The sequence below is a fragment of the Heptranchias perlo genome, chromosome 25, assembly GCF_035084215.1.
Source record: "Heptranchias perlo isolate sHepPer1 chromosome 25, sHepPer1.hap1, whole genome shotgun sequence".
NCBI classification, from domain to species: Eukaryota; Metazoa; Chordata; class Chondrichthyes; order Hexanchiformes; family Hexanchidae; genus Heptranchias; species Heptranchias perlo.
This window is the reverse complement of record NC_090349.1, coordinates 36,733,881-36,753,502: the sequence shown is the minus strand read 5'-3', so window position 1 is coordinate 36,753,502 and position 19,622 is coordinate 36,733,881. Positions and strand designations below refer to the sequence as shown.

Sequence of the window (19,622 nt, the reverse complement as noted above, 5' to 3'; positions counted from 1 at the left end):
GGTATGTCCTGTCCACACAAAGCAGGACAAATCCAATCTGGCCAATTACTGCCCCATCAGCCTACTCTCAACAGTCAGGAAAGTGATGGAAGGTATCGTCGACAGTGCTATCAAGCGGCACTTACTCACCAATAACCTGCTCACCGACGCTCAGTTTGGGTTCCGCCAGGACCACTCGGCTCCAGACCTCATTGCAGCCTTGGTGCAAACATGGACAAAAGAGCTGAATTCCAGAGGTGAGGTGAGAGTGACTGCCCTTTACATCAAGGCAGCATTTGACCGAGTGTGGCACCAAGGAGCCCTAGTAAAATTGAAGTCAATGGGAAGCAGGGGGAAAACACTCCAGTGGCTGGAGTCATACCTAGCACAAAGGAAGATGGTAGTGGTTGTTGGAGGCCAATCATCTCAGCCCCAGGACATTGCTGGAGGAGTTCTTCAGGGCAGTGTCCTAGGCCCAACCATCTTCAGCTGCTTCATCAATGACCTTCCCTCCATCATAAGGTCAGAAATGAGGATGTTCGCTGCTGATTGCACCGTGTTCATTTCCATTCGCAACCCCTCAGATAATTAAGCAGTCCATGCCCGCATGCAGTAAGACCTGTAGAGCATCCATGCTGGGCTTATAAGTGGCAAGTAACATTCGTGCCAGGCAATGACCATCTCCAACAAGAGAGAGTCTAACCACCTCCTTTTAACATTCAATGGCATTACCATCGCCGAATCCCCCACCATCAACATCCTGGGAGTCACCATTGACCAGAAGCTTAACTGGACCTGGCACATAAATACTGTGGCTACAAGAGCAGGTCAGAGGCTGGGTATTCTGCAGCGAGTGACTCCCCTCCTGACTCCCCAAAGCCTTTCCACCATCTACAAGGCACAAGTCAGGAGTGTGATAAATACTCTCCACTTGCTTGGATGAATGCAGCTCCAATAACACTCAAGAAGCTTGATACCATCCAGGACTAAGCAGCCCATTTGATTGGCACCCCATCCACCACCCGAAACATTCACTCCCTTCACCACCGGCGCACAGTGGCTGCAGTGTGTACCATCCACAGGATGCACTGCAGCAACTCGCCAGGGTTTCTTCGACAGCACCTCCCAAACCAGTGACCTCTACCACCTAGAAGGACAAGGGCAGCAGGCACATGAGAACAACACCACCTGCACATTCCCCTCCAAGTCTCACACCATCCTGATTTGGAAATATATTTTTGTTCCTTCGTCGCTGGGTCAAAATCCTGGAACTCCCTTCCTAACAGAACCTTCACCACACGGACTGCAGCGGTTCAAGAAGGCCGCTCACCACCACCTTCTCGAGGGCAATTAGGGATGGGCAATAAATTCTGGCCTCCCCAGCGACGTCCACATCCCATGAATGAACAAAAAAAATCTCATCAGGATTGCAGCCCATGGAATAAAGGGGGCAGTAGCAACGTGGATACAGAATTGGCTAAGGGACAGAAAACAAAGTGTAGTGGTAAACGGTTGTTTTTCGGATTGGAGGAGAGTGTGTTCCCTAAGGGTTAGTGCTGGGACCACTACTTTTCTTGATATATATTAATGACTTGGACTTGGGTGTACAGGGCACAATTTCAAAATTTGCAGATGACACAAAACTTGGAATCGTAGTAAACAGTAAGGAGGATAGTGATAGACTTCAAGAGAATATAGACAGGCTGGTGGCGTCGGCGGACACGTGGCAGATGAAATTTAAGGCAGAAAAATGCGAAGTGATACATTTCGGACGGAAGAACGAGGAGAGGCAATGTAAACAAAAGGGCACAACTCTAAAAGGGGTACAGGAACAGAGAGATCTGGGGGTTATATGTACACAAATCGTTGAAGATGGCAGAGCAGATTGAGAAAGTGGTTAAAAAAGCATACTAGGTCCTGGGCTTTATAAAGCGGCAGAGAGTACAAAAGTATCGAAGTCATGATGAACCTTCGTAAAACACTGGTTCGGCCACAACTGGCCTTTTGTGTCCCGTTCTGGGCACTGCACTTCAGGAAAGATGTGAAGGCCTTAGAGAGGGTGCAGAAGAGATTTACTAGAATGATTCCAGGGATGAGGGACTTTAGTTACGTGGATAGACTGGAGAAACTGGGGTTGTTCTCCTTGGATCAGAGATGGTTGTGAGGAGATTTGATAGAGGTATTCTAAATAATGAAGGGTCTGGACAGAGTAGATAGAGAAACCGGTCCCGTTGGCAGAAGGGCCAAGGACCAGAGGACATAGATTTAAGGTGATTGGCAAAAGAACCAAAGGTGATATGAGGAAAGACTTTTTTACACAGCATGTGGTTAGGATCTGGAATGCACTGCCCGAGGGGGTGGTGGAGGCAGATTCAATTGTGGCCTTCAAAAGGGAACTGGATAAGTACTTGAAAGGAAAAAATTTGCAGGGCTACGGGGAAAGGGTGGGGGATTGGGACTAGCTGGATTGCTCTATGAAAGAGCCCGCGCGGTCTTAATGGGCCGAATGGCCTCCTTCCTTGTTGTAATCATTCTATGATTTAATTCCCTGGTGTGCTTCCTAGCAGCCAGGTGCAAAGTCATATTGGCAGACACCTGGGGAGCATAGATAAAGAGAAAAAAAGAAAACTTATTGGCATTATATACTGTACTAATGATTGCTTCGTAGGATCGTCCTGTACCAGTATATTGAAATAAATATGTGAAACTCATGGAAGAGAATTGTAAAAATAATCTTGTCTGGCAACATGTTTTTCAATTGTTAACTGATCTTGTCCCTTTGATTTGAGTAGCAATGAAGATTTGTTTTTTTACTGATGTGTCACAAAAACCCAGTGGTATTGTGCGCTTGACTGCTGAAGGTAACCTCCAGTCCTACATTTCTGTTTTAGGATATACTTCAAGTACTTTCCCTTAATACCAGCAGTGGATTTTTCAATAAATAATGGATATACAGCTTTCCGGTTACATCAAACTGTAATATTTTGCTGCAGGCTTCACATTTTCATCTCATCCCTTTGATTAGATTACTGCTTTCCCAAGTATCCATTGTTTTCTATATAATACACTGCCCTGGTCTGCAAAGCACAGTTACATGTCTGTATTGCAGAGGATCTGTATTTGTTGAGCAAAAGTGTCTGTGATACCAGTTCTTGTTTCCCAGATCCTGGGTATTACTGGAAAAGAAATGCCTCCCAGGCATCCCTACACTCTCTTTTTCAGTACATTGCAGAGTTTTACTTTGAGCTGATGTACTTGGTCACCACCTTTGTCCCTTCTGACACAGCATGCTTGGCATGCTCCCTGGGCAGCAGCAGGTACTGGATCTCTTGGGAGTTGATGGTGTGGCGCTTGTTGTAATGGGCCAAGCGGGAAGCCTCACCCACGATGCGCTCAAAAATATCGTTCACAAAGGAGTTCATGATGCTTATGGCCTTGGAGGAGATGCCGGTGTCCAGGTGAACCTGCTTCATCGCTTTGTAGATGTAGATCGAGTAACTCTCCTTCCTCAGCCTTTGCTGCTTCTTTTCACCCTTTGCTGGTGCTTTAGTCACTGCTTTATTGACACACTTGAGAGCTGCTTTCTTCTCAGGCATTTTCAAACTCACTTCAGACACACTCTGTGATTCAGTTTTAGGGTATAGTGTTGCCATTGTTAAATCCATGCTGCAGTACAAATTTCCAATGAAAGCCATCAAGTAATACAAAAAGCCAGCATTAAATTGGCAACTTCAATCCAGCTGCAAGTGTGGCTGGTGTGGAAAATGAAAATGTCAAATTAGTGCAGTAGGAAAGCTTTTTAGTAGTTGAGAGTAAGGCATATTATTGGGTTACTGTTGTATTTGGCAACTAGCCTGTCCTGTGCTTAACCTGGGATCATTGACATTAGGTGCAAAATGTGAGTGAGGAAATGTGCAATTCCCCAGAATTAACATCGTAGTCTTTCAGAAAAACGTTAATCTTCTCTTTCCCCTCCTGCCTTTCAATCTCAGTTTAAAATTGAATACTTGTGACTTTGGTGAGCGCGCTGGCCTGACGTCACTTTGGATACAAAGAAGCTGAATTGGCACATTAATTGAAAGTTCATAAATTGATCTTAATTGTCTCTACTTGCGTTCGGTTCCCTTGCAATGACTGGTTCAGTAATACCTCCAAGCACGATTCCCCTGTTGGAGTTCTCATCACTCTTTTGAACTTTTGAAAACATTATTGTTAAAGAAAAGAAGACCTTTTTGCATTTATATAGTGCTTTTCATGACCTCAGGACATCCCAAAGCACTTTACAGCCAATTAAATACTTTTGGTGTAGTCACTGTTGTAATGTAGGTTGAGGGATAAATATTGGCCAGGGGGAACACCCCTGCTCTTCCTCCAATGGTGCCATGGGATCTTTTACGTCCACCAGAGAGGCCAGACATCTCATCCGAAAAACGACACTTCCGACATTGCAGCAAAACCCTCAGTACTGCACTGAAGTACCGCGTGGATTTTGTGCTCAAGTCTCTAGATCATTCTTAAATTCTTTAAGCCGTTACTCCTGTAGTGTAAATTGTCTGCTTAGTGGAATTGGTGCATTGCAATCTATAGACTGACATTTATTTTAATAGTAAATTTGGAACAATCTACAGTTGGCAGTTTTAAGCAAAGATTGTTTATTTTTCTTGCCATGCTCAGTTAATTTTTTTTCCTGCAGAAAACATTTTTGTTCCAAAAATTTGTCACTAAATGTTTGCTTCGGAAGACAAATTCATTAAATGTGCATTGGATTTAATGATTGGATTGCTATATTTATGATCTAAGAAACAAAGCTGTGGTTCAGTACTAACTTTTTTGCGATTTACAGTGTCTCCAAGGAACCAACTGGAATAAAGCCACGATGCAGTTTACTTTGGTGTAGTATGCTGGATTGAACCCTTGTGTGATTTAATTTTTGCGGCCTAAGCTCGACCTGGCCTGTAACCTTCTCTGGTCAGTAATCCTCAACATATGCAGCCTTTATTATCTCCATAGGTAAAATCTGTTCATTGTAACTGGCTTAACCTATGCTGGGACTTCACAGTAGTTTTCACCTATGTTCTTTTGTGTCGGTGAAATAGTGCAAAGCCTTGAGATGGTTTAAGTCATTTCCACTGGTACCTTGTTTATAGCAACAAACGGAGCAGGATCAATGCACTTCCCATCAGGCACTATAAAATGATTGAACAAAGTCTGCAACAAAAGATGGAATTTTGATTTTGCTTTTTCACCACAATGAACTGGCAACAGCAAAATAAGTCAACGTAAGTGGTGGTGTAAAAGGCTACTGCCTTTCTTTCCTCCATCTCCCCTGCTTCAAGCCCTGTTTTTGCCTGTAGTGCCACAGTAGTGATTTTTGAAATACTTAAATGTTACTACTTTTTGAAATCCTGACTCCTAGTGTATACTAAATGAATATATATTTTTTTAAACTGCTCATATACAACTCTCAATGTATAGGTCAGAAAGTTCTAGTTGTGTCAGCTGCGGCTCAGTTGGTAGCACTCTCTCCTGAGTCAGAAGGTTGAAGTTTCAAGTCCCACTCCAGGGACTTGAGCACGTAATGCAGGCTGACACTCCACTGCAGTACTGAGGGAGTGCTGCACTGTCAGAGGTGCCGTCTTTCAGATGAGATGTTAAACCGAGGCCCCGTCTACCCTCTCGGTTGGATGTGAAAGATCCCATGGCACTATTCGAAGAAGAGCAGGGGAGTTCTCCCCAGTGTCCTGGCCAATATCTATCCCTGAACCAAATTCAATAAGAACAAATTATCTAGTCATTATCACGTTGCTGTTTGTGGGACCATGCTGTGTGCAGATAGGCTGCTGTGTTTCCTACATTACAACAGTGATTACACTTCAAGAGTACATCATTGGTTGTAAAGTGCTTTGGGTTGTCCTGGAGGTCATGAAAGGCATTATATAAATGCAAGTCTTTCTTCTAGTTCCATTTGTGGTTTGCTGAGTTCAGTCCAGTCAAGTTACAGATAGGAAGGCTACAATTAGTCTCAGCACCCTGGATTAGGGAAGAGAACAGAGAGGTTCCCTCTTCTGATCATTGTCCAGTCCGCCCATGCTGGAAAGCGTCCTTGAGTGGATATTGGATGAGAACAGGATAAGGCTTAACTATAGAATCATAGAATGATGCAGCACAAAAGGAGGCGATTTGGCCCATTGTGCCTATGCCGGCTGTTTAAAAGAGCTGTCCAATTAGTCCCCTTCTCCTGCCCTTTCCCCATAGTCCTGCAAATTTTTCCCCTTCAGGTATTTATCCAATTCCCTTTTGAAAGTTATTATCTGCTTCCACCACCCTTTCAGGCAGTGCATTCCAGATCATAACTCGCTGCATAAAACAATTTCTCCTCGTCTCACTTCTGGTTCTTTTGCCAATTACATTAAATCTATCCTCTGGTTACTGACCCATTTGCCACTGGTAAAAGTTTCTCCTTATTTACTCTATCAAAACCCTTCATGATTTTGAACTCCTCTATTAAATCTTCCCTTAACCTTCTCTGCTCGAAGGAAATCTACCCCAGCTTCTCCAGTCTCGCCACGTAACTGAAGTCCCGCATCCCTTGAATATAGAAGATTAAGGGGTGATCTAATTGAATTGTTTAAGATGATTAATGGATTTGATTGGGTGGATAGAGAGAATCCATTTCCTCTGATGGGCGAGTCCAGTACAAGGGGGCATAACCTTAAAATTAGAGCTAGACCGTTCAGGGGTGATGTCAGAAAGTACTTCTTCACAAGGGTAGTGGAAATCTAGAACACTGTCCCCCCAAAAAGCTGTTGAAGCTAGATCAATTTTAAATTTCAAAACTGAGATTGATGGATTTTTGTTAGGTAAGGGCATTAAGGGATATGGAAACAAAGCGGGTAGATGGAATTAAGATACAGATCAGCCATGATCTAATTAAATGGTGGAACAGGCTCGAGGAGTTGAATGGCCTACTCTTATTCCTATGTTCGTATTCTAGTAAATAGCCATGCACTAACTAGGCTCACATTATCAAGAATGCACTTAGGTGAAGTACTGGAGGGTGACCTACATACACCAGCATGACTCACCAGGAAATTAAAAAAAAATAAACTGCATGTGTGCTAACATCAAGTGTGTGCAAAGCCGCTTGTACAAATGCAATTTTTAAATATTTGCTCACTTTAATGCTGTCAGAAACCACGGCACTACTCCAATAACCACTTCACTTGTAGCAGGAAAGAGGTGATAGTAGGCAGCTAGAAGTGATGTCCTTGACTGTTGTTGTCTCCCTCCCAGTGAAATTGCACCCCCCCCCCCCCAACCTTGTGTAGAAAGGCTAGGATTTGTCAGCAAGTGAAACTGTAAATATATAGAGCTACTTGTAAGTATAAATGGTATAAGGAACACGAGTAAGAGTTACTGCCATTTAAGATGTATACTTCTGCTGTATTAGGGCCTCGTACCTCAGCAGTCTAATAGGATATTGTGGTTTATTCAATGAAAACCTGCCATTTTTGTCCTGGTCTATTTGGCAGGACGAAAAATGTACAGAATCCTGCAGGGTTATGCCAGCAAACATACCAAAATCCACCAGATTATAACTCTTGTTCTTGTTTAGCAGTACAGCTGATGTCAGGTAATACCAAGGAAGGAGCATGGTTAAATATTTATATTGAGCACACTTAGACTGATTTTCAGACCAAATCCAGCTGCACATGATGGGATGGAAATCCATTTTGTTTCTTTATGGCAGAAAGGGTCCTCCTTGAAATTAGTTTGGGCATTCTGAACTTAATTCCTGATGAGTATGGGTCCACAGCACAGAATTAGCACTAAGCCAGCAGTCCTGCTCAGAAGACCTCAATGATGAAGTGGGAAATGGAAAAGTTTCTGCTGGAATTATGGGGTGCTGTATGAAGTTGTAGCTAAGGCTCATTTTTTGGGCAGAATAGAGGAAGCTTTATTCTACATCTTAAATAGAAGGATATGCTGATAGGGTGGGAGGAGGTTCATATGGAGCATAAGCTCTGGCATAGATCAGTTGGGGAGAATGGCCTGTTTCTGTGCTGTAAATTCTATGTAATACCTGACATGTCAGAGCTGGGAATGGTAAATGCTGACAGCATTAAAAATTAGATAAATATTTGTGGCACTGACATGTTACCTTAATGAAGAAAAAAATGATCCAAAAGTATATATGGGGCAATTTAATTTCTATAAACAGGCTTCAGGTGCATTTAGAATATTTTAAAATTATTCTACTCTCAAGCAAATAAACTGAAGTCCAAGACAAAAGAGAAAATTTGATAACCAGTTTGATTTGTACCTCTACAAAAAAAAGTCAAGAATGATGTTGATTCCTTTCTCTCTTCCCCAATCTCCAAAATAGAGATTAAAAGCCCTGTTGAGAATGTGGATTAATTCCTAGTAATATCAGCTGCCTCCCTATAAACACGTTTTTAAAAAAAATCTCCAAACCAACCAGACCTGTTTATATAAATGGAGCTTTTAGCTTTTGTGAAGGAAGTTGAGATTGACAGTTAAGACCCTAGGATTCCCAGCTTTTGTATTCCAAATTTAATTAGTTGGTAAAAGCTTGCCAGTGTGAGACAGGCAAACTTAAATTTGAACTGAACAAGTCTTGATTTGATCTGCCATGGCAGATGACTGCCTTTTTTTCTCACTAAAAGGTTAGTTTCTTTTCTCCACTGCAATAGTATGTGGATCTTTTTAACTGCTTTTGAAGGCAGCATATTGAAATTTGTCCTGAGTTGCAATGTGAAAGTGTGTGGATTTTTCTTGCAATTCCATACTAAACTAAGTATCCTATTAAATGAAACAGAAAACATTGGAAGTACTCAGCAGGTCAGGCAGCATCTGTGGAGAGAGGATGGTAGGGTTAACGTTTCAAGTCTGTGACCCTTCTCAGAACGGTTTTGATGGGTCATCGCCTTGACACAATAACCCTACCATCCTCTCTCCACAGATGCTGCCTGGCCCACTGAGTGTTTTCAACATTTTCTGTTTTTATTTCAGCTCTAGCATCTGCAGTATTATGCTTTTTATTTTATCCTATTAAATATTCAATATAACAATTTACTGCAGGCTCTTAGAGTACTTGTCAGATACAAAATTTAGTATGGATTTTGTAATTTCTCCTCTTGTTCCTGGAAAAGAAAACAAAATATATTTTGTGATTGTAATCTAATTTGTTTCAAAGCTGGAAGGGGGCTTATTATTCCAGAACTATTGAATGATTGTTCCCTCCATGTTCATTGCTTACGACAAAACCACAAACTTGAACTAACTGGTCACTGGCCAGTTTTGTCATACAGATATACAACATTCTACATGAAACTTGGGTTAATTTATGAATGGTGTTTAATTGTAGATTTTTACTTAAAAACTCAATTCATTTACAAAATGCTGCATAGCTATTGTCTAACAAAAAGTGACAAATCTAACTTGCTGTTTAGAGGAAAGATATGTTGTATATTATAACATGCATATATAAGAATATTTTGGTTAAAGGAGCATTAAAAATTATGTTATGTAATAACATGATGTATGTCCCAGTTAGTAGGATTTAGAACTGGACTATTCAACTGATGTACCATAAGTTCACATAGAAATAATTTCCAGTATTGAACAGAATGCCTGGTTTGTGTAATGCTTTTGTACAATTAATATTCAGAGATTTGTGGATATTTGTGCGCTCCAATTTTGACTTCTCAACTTACAAGTAGCACCAGGCCTAATCCCATTAGTAGAATGGCAGCATGCAACACTGCAGCTTGCTGCAAACATAAGTAAAGAGAGGACTTAATTTCCTGGGTAATTGTTGGGTGGTGAGCAGGGAGGGGATTAAAAAGGATTTTATTGCTTTGTCGTGAGTTCTTTTACGTAGGCAGGATTAGCATATTTTTATTGTAGGGAGCTGTGTGTACACAACTGCATGCTTAGGCCTTGTCTGAAAAACCTGACAGGTTTGTGTTAATTGACCAGCTGGAGACACCTTATGGGCCCCATTAATTCAGCTAATGAGTAAGAAGATAGGAGTGGGGCTCAATGGTTTAATTGGGTTTAATCAGGTGGTATGAAAGAACCAGTACTTATTTGCTATGTCTTTGTGCCCTGCAGTTGAAATGGGTCACATAAGGATAATGAGATTTGACCTTCACTACAGTTTCTTTAAAGTAGGGTGAAATGCTAACTTTTTCCTGCCTTAGAGCCAGTATGTCTGTCTGGTCTGTGAATGGAAACCCAAAGACACATGGACCTCAGAAAATCTGGTGTTCCATAGGTGAGAAAGGGGAGAGCTGAAAGTGGTCCGACAGCCACATTATGAGGATTGTATTTTCGAACCAGGTTCCATAGATCCTTCATGTGTGGTACTGAGGTCACCGACCAACATTTTGACATTTTAACGTAAATTTGAAACTTAGACAGACTCACTATTCGACGCATGCATGCACATATGTGCTGAATGCACTTAAACCGGCTCTATAACTTTTTGTTTTTTATTGTAAACAATCAATGAGACATGGTCACCAAACAGAAAATATGTTGTAGCTCAGCAGCACTTTTGCTGATGTGCAAGTCAAAGTACACTCTTTAGCTGCTTAACTGTAGTGTGTTTTTTGCACCTCATACTCTCAACCTGTCAATTATCGCTGCAAATTCTGGCTCAAGTCTACTAGCTTATTGTTGCCGTCACTCGAAGTGTTTTATTAAATAGATTTTTTTTTCTCTCCAACATACCATGTAGTAATATTTTTAAAATCCTATTTCTGGAGATTGTGATTTTCTGCCTACTTAAAGCCCAGTTTCCCACAATGCAGAATGGCGTAGAAAAGCCACTATGGGAAAATTGCTTTTCACGTATGAAAGAAAGAACTTGCATTTATATTGGGCCTTTCACGTCGTCAGGGCATTCCAAAGCACTTCACAACCAGTGAAGTACTTTAAGTGTAGTTCACTGTTGTAATGTAAGGATGATGTGGAGATGCCGGTGATGGACTGGGGTTGACAATTGTAAACAATTTTACAACACCAAGTTATAGTCCAGCAATTTTATTTTAAATTCACAAGCTTTCGGAGGCTTCCTCCTTCCTCAGGTGAACGATGTCGAAATGAAATCCTTGAAATGAAATCGCATTTATAATTCACAGAACAATGCTTGGTGATTACAGACAGTTTTTTCAACTGCCCGTTGCCAAGGCAATCAGTGTGCAGACAGACAGGTGTTACCTGCCAGGTCTCAGAATATACAAATCACCAAAAAAAACAACAAACAAAAAAAAAACAGAGATAGAGAGGTAGAAACATAGAAAAGACAGCAACTGACCCGTTATATTAAAAACAGATAACATTTGTTCGCTGGTGGGGTAACGTGTAGCGTGACATGAACCCAAGATCCCGGTTGAGGCCGTCCTCATGGGTGCGGAACTTGGCTATCAATTTCTGATACAAACTGACAACAAACTGATCAAGACCTTCGATCCAGACCTTCAAAGCATCCTACGCACTCTCATCCCACGTACTCCCCGCGTGGGAGACTTCTACTGCCTCCCAAAGATACACAAAGCCAACACACCCGGACGTCCTATCGTATCAGGCAACGGAACCCTGTGTGAGAACCTCTCTGGATACATCGAGGGCATCCTGAAACCCATCGTACAGGGAACCCCCAGCTTCTGTCGCGACACTACAGACTTCCTACAAAAACTCAGTACCCACGGACCAGTTGAACCAGGAACACTTCTCACCACGATGGACGTCTCGGCACTCCACACCAGTATCCCCCACGATGACGGCATCGCTGCGACAGCATCAATACTCAACACCAACAACAGCCAATCTCCGGACGCCATCCTACAACTCATCCGCTTCATCCTGGATCACAATGTCTTCACCTTCGATAACCAGTTCTTTACCCAAACACATGGAACAGCCATGGGGACCAAATTCGCACCCCAATGCGCCAACATTTTCATGCACAAGTTCGAGCAGGACTTCTTCACTGCACAAGACCTCCAACCAACACTATACACCAGATACATCGACGACATTTTCTTTCTATGGACCCACGGCAAGGAATCACTAAAGAGACGACACAACAACATCAACAAGTTCCATCCCACCATCAAGCTCACCATGGACTACTCCTCAGAATCAGTTTCTTTCTTGGACACACGAATCTCCATCAAAGACGGGCACCTCAGCACCTCACTCTACCGCAAGCCCACAGACAACCTCACGATGCTCCACTTTTCCAGCTTCCACCCTAACCACGTCAAAGAGGCCATCCCCTATGGACAGGCCCTGCGAATACACAGGGTCTGCTCAGACAAGGAGGAACGCGATGGACACCTACAGACGCTGAAAGACGCCCTAGTAAGAACGGGATATGACGCTCGACTCATCGATCGACAGTTCCGACGGGCCACAGCAAAAAATCGCATAGACCTCCTCAGGAGACTAACACGGGACGCAACCAACAGAGTACCCTTTGTCGTCCAGTACTTCCCCGGAGCGGAGAAACTACGCCATGTTCTCCGCAGCCTTCAACATGTCATCAATGACGACGAACACCTCGCTATGGCCATCCCCACACCTCCACTACTCGCCTTTAAACAGCCACCCAACCTCAAACAGACCATCGTTCGCAGCAAATTACCTAGCTTTCAAGAGAACAGCGTCCACGACACCACACAACCCTGCCACGGTAACCTCTGCAAGACATGCCAGATCATCGACACAAGATACCACCATCACACGAGAGGACACCACCCACCAGGTGCATGGTTCATACTCCTGTGACTCGGCCAACGTTGTCTACCTCATACGTTGCAGGAAAGGATGCCCCAGAGCATGGTACATTGGCGAGACCATGCAGACGCTGCGACAACGGATGAACGGACACCGCGCAACAATCGCCAAACAGGAGGGTTCCCTCCCAGTCGGGGAACACTTCAGCAGTCATGGACATTCATCCACCGACCTTCGGGTAAGCGTACTCCAAGGCGGCCTTCGAGACACACGACAACGCAAAATCGTCGAGCAGAAATCATGTCACGCTACACGTTACCCCACCAGCGAACAAATGTTATCTGTTTTTAATATAACGGGTCAGTTGCTGTCTTTTCTATGTTTCTACCTCTCTATCTTTTTTGTTTGTTGTTTTTTTTGGTGATTTGTATATTCTGAGACCTGGCAGGTAACACCTGTCTGTCTGCACACTGATTGCCTTGGCAACGGGCAGTTGAAAAAACTGTCTGTAATCACCAAGCATTGTTCTGTGAATTATAAATGCGATTTCATTTCGAGGATTTCATTTCGACATCGTTCACCTGAGGAAGGAGGAAGCCTCCGAAAGCTTGTGAATTTAAAATAAAATTGCTGGACTATAACTTGGTGTTGTAAAATTGTTTACAGTAATGTAAGGAAACACAGCAGCCAATTTATACACCAAAATTCCACAAACAGCAATGAGATAAATGACCAGGTAATTTGGCTTAGTGTTGTTGGTTGAGGGATAAATGTTGGTTTGTACACTGGAAGAATGTCCCTACTCTTCGAACAGTACCATGGGATCTTTAACATTCACTTGGGAGCAGACAGGGCTGCAAAAGACGAAACCTCTGACAGTGCAGGACTCCCTTGGCATTGCATTGAAGTGTCAGCCTAGATTACATGCTCAAGTCTCTGGAGTGGGACTGGAAATCACAACCTTCTGATTCAGAGGTGAGAGTGCTACCACTGAGCCAAGGCTGACACCTATGTATGTGAGGATCCTGGTGTCAAAATCTTTTGAATTTGATAGGACTGCTATTTGGGCTGATTGCAGCATGGAACAGGTGCATGTGACCTTCACTAATTTGTACTCGTGTCCTGTGCATCATTTTGTTTGCTGCAGGACAGGATGGGCCTGTTGTGAGTATGTGTTAATATATGCAGTATGTGTTAATATATGCAGGGGTTCCCTACATAGGAATTTTGTAAACCATTGCCTTGGAATGATATTCTAGTTATAGAATAGGTACTTTTGAAATCTTCTGGAATATTTCTAAGCTGCATGCTTTTGTTAATTGTGCCGCAAAAATTTAAGCTGCAAGTATTTAGAAATAGTAGATATCCATTTGGGATTGCTCACAGATAACCCAGAACTTGAAGTGTGGTTTCTGATGCCAAGCATTCCCATGGCAGCTTAAGCATAACAGTAGCTCACCCATTACTGTAGTACTTACATTTCACTTTGTGTCAGTAAATTAATCACACTCATTACTGATTCTGAAAGATACAGGCCTCCCACTTATATTTTTAATACTATTTACTGCACAATTTAGAAAACCTGTTCAAGATGCAAGTAACATTATTCTTCCCTACTGGAAATCACTTATTCTCAGGTATTTACATTATGCAGCCAAGCCACTTAAATTTTAGGCCCTGGCCTACATGTTGCAAGCTTTTGGCATGTGTTTGGCTGTTTCTTGGACATTTTTATTTTCTGCAACTGTTGCTGTACCATTGGACCATCGCTGTATCTGACTGTTCCTATACAATCCTATGTGACATCACCATGAATGTAGCCCATGTCTGTATTAAATTGAAGATTTAACCCTCTGTAGTCACTGTTCTCCTCCAGGTGCAGATGTTCCTTTTTGTAAAAAAAAACCTAGAAGCAGCAGCCGTATAACAATTCTAATTATCATAGAAATCCTGCAGGGTAATTGCTGTCAATTCTGTGAAGTATGTAGGCATAGAACAAGTTGTTGGTAACCATATTGCAGAACTTCCAAATGTAATCAGTAGTGGGGAAAATGCTCGAGTCTATTATAAAGGATGTGATAACAGAACACTTGGAAGGCATTAATGGGATTGGACAAAGTCAGCATGGGTTTATGAAAGGGAAATCATGCTTAACAAATCTACTGGAGTTTTTTGAGGAGGTAACTAGTAGAATAGATAGGGGAGAACCAGTGGATGTGGTGTACTTGGATTTTCAGAAGGCTTTTGATAAGGTCCCACACAAGAGGTTAGTGTGTAAAATTAAAGCACATGGGATTGGGGGGAATATACTGGCATGGATTGAGAATTGGTTGACAGACAGGAAACAGAGAGTAGAAATAAACGTGTATTTTTCCGGGTGGCAGGCAGTGACTAGTGGGGTACCGCAGGGATCAGTGCTTGGGCCCCAGCTATTCACAATATATATCAATGATTTGGATGAGGGAACTGAATGTAACATTTCCAAGTTTGCAGACGACACAAAGCTGGGATGGAATGTGAGCTGTGAGGAGGATGCAAAGAGGCTCCAATGTGATTTAGACAAGTTGGGTGAGTGGGCAAATACATGGCAGATGCAGTATAACGTGGATAAATGTGAGGTTATCTTCTTCGGTTGTAAAAACAGAAAGACAGATTATTATCTGAATGGTGATAGATTGGGAAAAGGGGAGGTGCAATGAGACCTGGGTGTCCTTGTACACCAGTCACTGAAAGCGAGCATTCAGGTGCAGCAAGCAGTTAGGAAGGCGAATGGTATCTTGGCCTTCATTGCAAGAGGATTTGAGTACAGGAGGAGGGATATCTTACTGCAGTTGTACAGGGCCTTGGTGAGACCACATCTGGAGTATTGTGTGCCGTTTTGGTCTCCTTATCTGAGGAAGGATGTCCTTGCCATGGAGAGAGTGCAACAAAGGTTTACCAGACTGATTCCTGGGATGGCAGGACTGACGTATGAGGAGAGATTGGGTCGACTAGACCTATATTCACTAGAGTTTAGAAGAATGAGCGGTGATCTCATGGAAACATATAAAATTCTATCAGGACTACACAGACTAGATGCAGGGAGGATGTTCCCGATGGATGGGGAATCCATAACCAGGGATCACAGTCTCAGCATACAGGATATGCCACTTAGAACTGAGATGAGGAGAAATTTCTTCACTCAGAGGATGGTGAACCTGTGGAATTCTCTACCACAGATGGCAGTGGAGGCCAAGTTATTAAATATATTCAAGAAGACGATAGATATATTTCTTAATGCTAAAGGGATATGGGGAAATAGCGGGAACAGGGTACTGAGTTAGACGATCAGCCATGATAATTTTGAATGGTGGAGCAGGCCCAAAGGGCCGAATGGCCTACTCTTGATCCTATTTTCTATGATTTGATGTAAGAGTCTATTCTGTTCAGGTGCGCAATTTGTCTTGAAGTAGAGTCCAAGAATATAAATTCCTTGTACCAGCTCATTAAAATATTACACTGGTCAGTACTTTTAAGTTTTAAGTAAGGGTGAAAATTGGCTTTATGCTGTGGGATTGTTTTTGCAATGAAATTTCGCTCCATTCTTTCAAGGTAAAATGAATTGCCTAACCATGTGTTGTGTCTGAATGACCTCTTGTGAATTATCTCATAGTGTGGTGTATGAGCTGTTATTTAATGAGTATCTGGCTTAGAATCATAGAATGGTCACAGCACAGAAGGAGGCCACACAGCCCATCGCGCTGTGCCGGCTATTTGTAAGAGCAATCCAGTTAGTCCCATTCCTCCTCTCTTTCCCCGTAGCCCTGCAGATTTTTCCCTTCAAGTATTTATCCAATTCCTTTTTGAAAGCCATGATTGAATCTGCATCCATCACTCTTCCAGGCAGCGCATTCCAGATCATAACTACTCGCTGTGTTAAAAAAAAAAAAAGTTTTTCCTCATGTCGCCTTTGGTTCTTTTGCCAATTAACTTAAATCTGGGTCCTCTGGTTCCTGACTCTTCTGCCAATGGGAACAGTTTCTCTTTATTTACTTTATCTAAACCCTCCATGATTTTGAACACTTCTATCAAATCTCCTCTTAACCTTCTCTGCTCTCGGGAGAACAACCCCAGCTTCTCCAGTCCATCCATGTAACTGAAGTCCATCATCCCTGGAACCGTTCTAGTAAATCTTTTCTGCATCCTCTCTAAGGCCTCCACATCCTTCCTAAAGCATGGTGCCCAGAATTGGACACAGCACTCCAGTTGTGGCTGAACCAGTGTTTTATAACGGTTCAACATAACTTCCTTGCTTTTGAACTCTGCTTTATTTATAATGCCCAGGATCCCATATGTTTTTTTAACCGCTTTCCCAACCTGCCCTGCCACCATAAAAGATTTGTGCACATGTACCCCCAGGTCTCTCTGTTGCTGCACCCCCTTTAGAATTGTACCATTTAGTTTATATTGCCTCTCCTCGTTCTTCCTGCCAAAATGTATCACTTTGCACTTCTGTGTTAAATTTCATCTGCCTTGTGTCTGCCCATTTCACCAGCCTGTCTATGTCCTCTTGAAGTCTATTACTATCCTCCTCACTGTTTGCTACACTTCCAAGTTTTGTGTCATCTCCAAATTTTGAAATTGTGCCCTGTACATCCAAGTCCAAGTCATTAATATATATCAAGAAAAGCAGTGGTCCTAGTACTGGGGAACACCGCTGTATACCTTCAATCCGAAAAATAACTGTTCACCACTATTGTCTGTTTCCTGTCACTTAGCCAATTTCGTATCCATGCTGCCACTCCCCCTTTTATTCCGCGGGCTTCAATTTTGCTGATGAGCCTAGTATGTGGCACTTCATCAAATGTCTTTTGGAAGTCCATACACACATCAACCATATTGCCCTCATCAACCCTCTCTGTTACCTCATCAAAAAACTCAATCAAGTTAGTTAAACACGATTTGCCTTTAACAAATCCGTGCTGACTTTCCTTCATTAATCCACACTCGTCCAAATGACTCTTAATTTTGTCCCGGATTATCATTTCTAAAAGCTTCTCCACCACCGAGATTAAACTGACTGGCCTGTAGTTGCTGGGTTTATCCTTACACCCTTTTTTGAACAAGGGTGTAACATTTGCAATTCTCCAGTCCTCTGGCACTACCCCTGTATCTTAGGAGGATTGGAAGATTGTGGCCAGCATCTCTGCAATTTTCATCCTTACTTCTACCAACCTAGGATGGTCCCATCTGCACCAGGTGACTTAACTACTTTAAGTGCAGCTAGCCTTTCTAGTACCTCCTCCATCAATTTTTAGCCCATCCAGTATCTCAACTACCTCCTCTTTTACTGTGATTTTTGGCAGCATCTTCTTCCTTGGTAAAGACAGATGCAAACTCTTCTAGCAAGAACTACATTTTATTTCTTGACTTTAAAGAGTTGTAGGCCATAGGTTTGTAATTGTTGGAAGTTAAATCTCTATGGAGATATTAGATTGTAAAATAAACACATCTTTAAAATGAATATGGTAGTAACCATTCAACCACACCTGCTCCTGTGTTACCTTGGGATTGGGTATAATGACATATATAATAGTGGTCTCGTCTGGCCTTTGACAATGGCCAAAATATAATATAGGATGTAAGGTCAAATACTTGGGCCCCAATATTTATGGGAAGGTGGATGTTTGTGGGGGGGGTAACGCCTAATTTAACAGCAAGACCTCCTCATTTTTTTAACCCATTTCCTGCCCAGCAGCTGGCTAGATTGAGAGCTGGCTGGCTGCCGGGCGAGAAAACCAGCTGGAGAAGGCCGGAGTTGGGGGCGGTCTAGGGCAACCAGGAAACATCACTGGTTGGTGAGGGGAGAGTCCGACCGGCAATTGGGAGGGAGGGGAGATCCGAATATATCGCGGGGTTGGTTGGGGGGGGGGGGGGGGGGGGGGAGGACCAGGCGAGATTGCGGGATTGGTGGAGGGTGTAGGTGGGTGGTAAGGACGATTGTGACAGAAGATTTGCTTGAGGGGCTGGGGGAGAGCACTCCTGCTCCTTCTGGCTCACAGGCAGTGCTCTAAAAAGCACCTACCTGCTGGATCCGGCTGCCCCCACCTCCCTTGAGCTGCCGGGTTTCCCGAGCCCTACGAAACCCGGCTGGCCAGCGTTAAATTAAAATAGCTGCCAAAATCACAGGAACCGAGCCTCATTAACATAGTATAATGACAGACCTGCCTCTAAAGACTGGGTTACTTGGACGCCCTCAAACGTACCACAGTTAAAACGGAGGAAGCAGAAACCTACATAGCTTTTTAAAAAAAAAAGTACTTGAAAATAAAAAATAAAAAGGACTGGACAATGGGACTAAGTGGAAAGTTCTCAGAGAGCTGGGTACAGGCTGCAGAAGTCAAAAAGCCACCTCCAGTGCTGTAAAATTCTATGATTCTAGTTCTGGTGAATGTAATGGGGCAAATAACTAATGATTGGGGAAATTGAACCCATGTTGTGGTTGCTATGTAAAAATAAAAAAGGATAAAGAGTCATAGATGGAAAAAGGCTGGGTTCATTGAGGTAAGAAGGGATTTGGCCCAAAATAACTGGGGAGAAAATATGGCAAACTGGATAATGGATCAGAAGTTTGTAATCTGCGACGGATAGGATAGAATACAAAATAGATATATTAATATGTCAATCAAGGGTAGTTCCACAGATAAACAGATTAAAATTAAACTGGTTAAATTAAACTGATACTTAAAAAGAAGGCATTTGATTAAACTATAGATAAATATATGCTAAAGAAAATCATGAGGAATATAGAAAGTGTAGAGGAGGGGTGAAAAGGGATTTTAGAATGGCTAAACAGAATATGAAAAAGGCTAGTGAATAATATAAAAGGAAATAGG

At 42.6% G+C, this 19,622-nt stretch overlaps 2 protein-coding genes across 2 annotated transcripts in view; one reads left to right on the top strand and one right to left on the bottom strand.

Annotated features, from left to right (window-relative positions):
- fam222aa (family with sequence similarity 222 member Aa) overlaps nucleotides 1–19,622 on the top strand; it is a 268,663-nt gene that overhangs the window by 138,709 nt on the left and 110,332 nt on the right. The window lies entirely within an intron of this gene.
- On the bottom strand, nucleotides 3,216–3,580 carry LOC137342401 (histone H2B 1/2-like). Its single transcript, XM_068006330.1, has one exon. The coding sequence runs from the start codon at nucleotides 3,573–3,575 to the stop codon at nucleotides 3,216–3,218; it is 360 nt and encodes a 119-aa protein (XP_067862431.1). The 5' UTR covers nucleotides 3,576–3,580.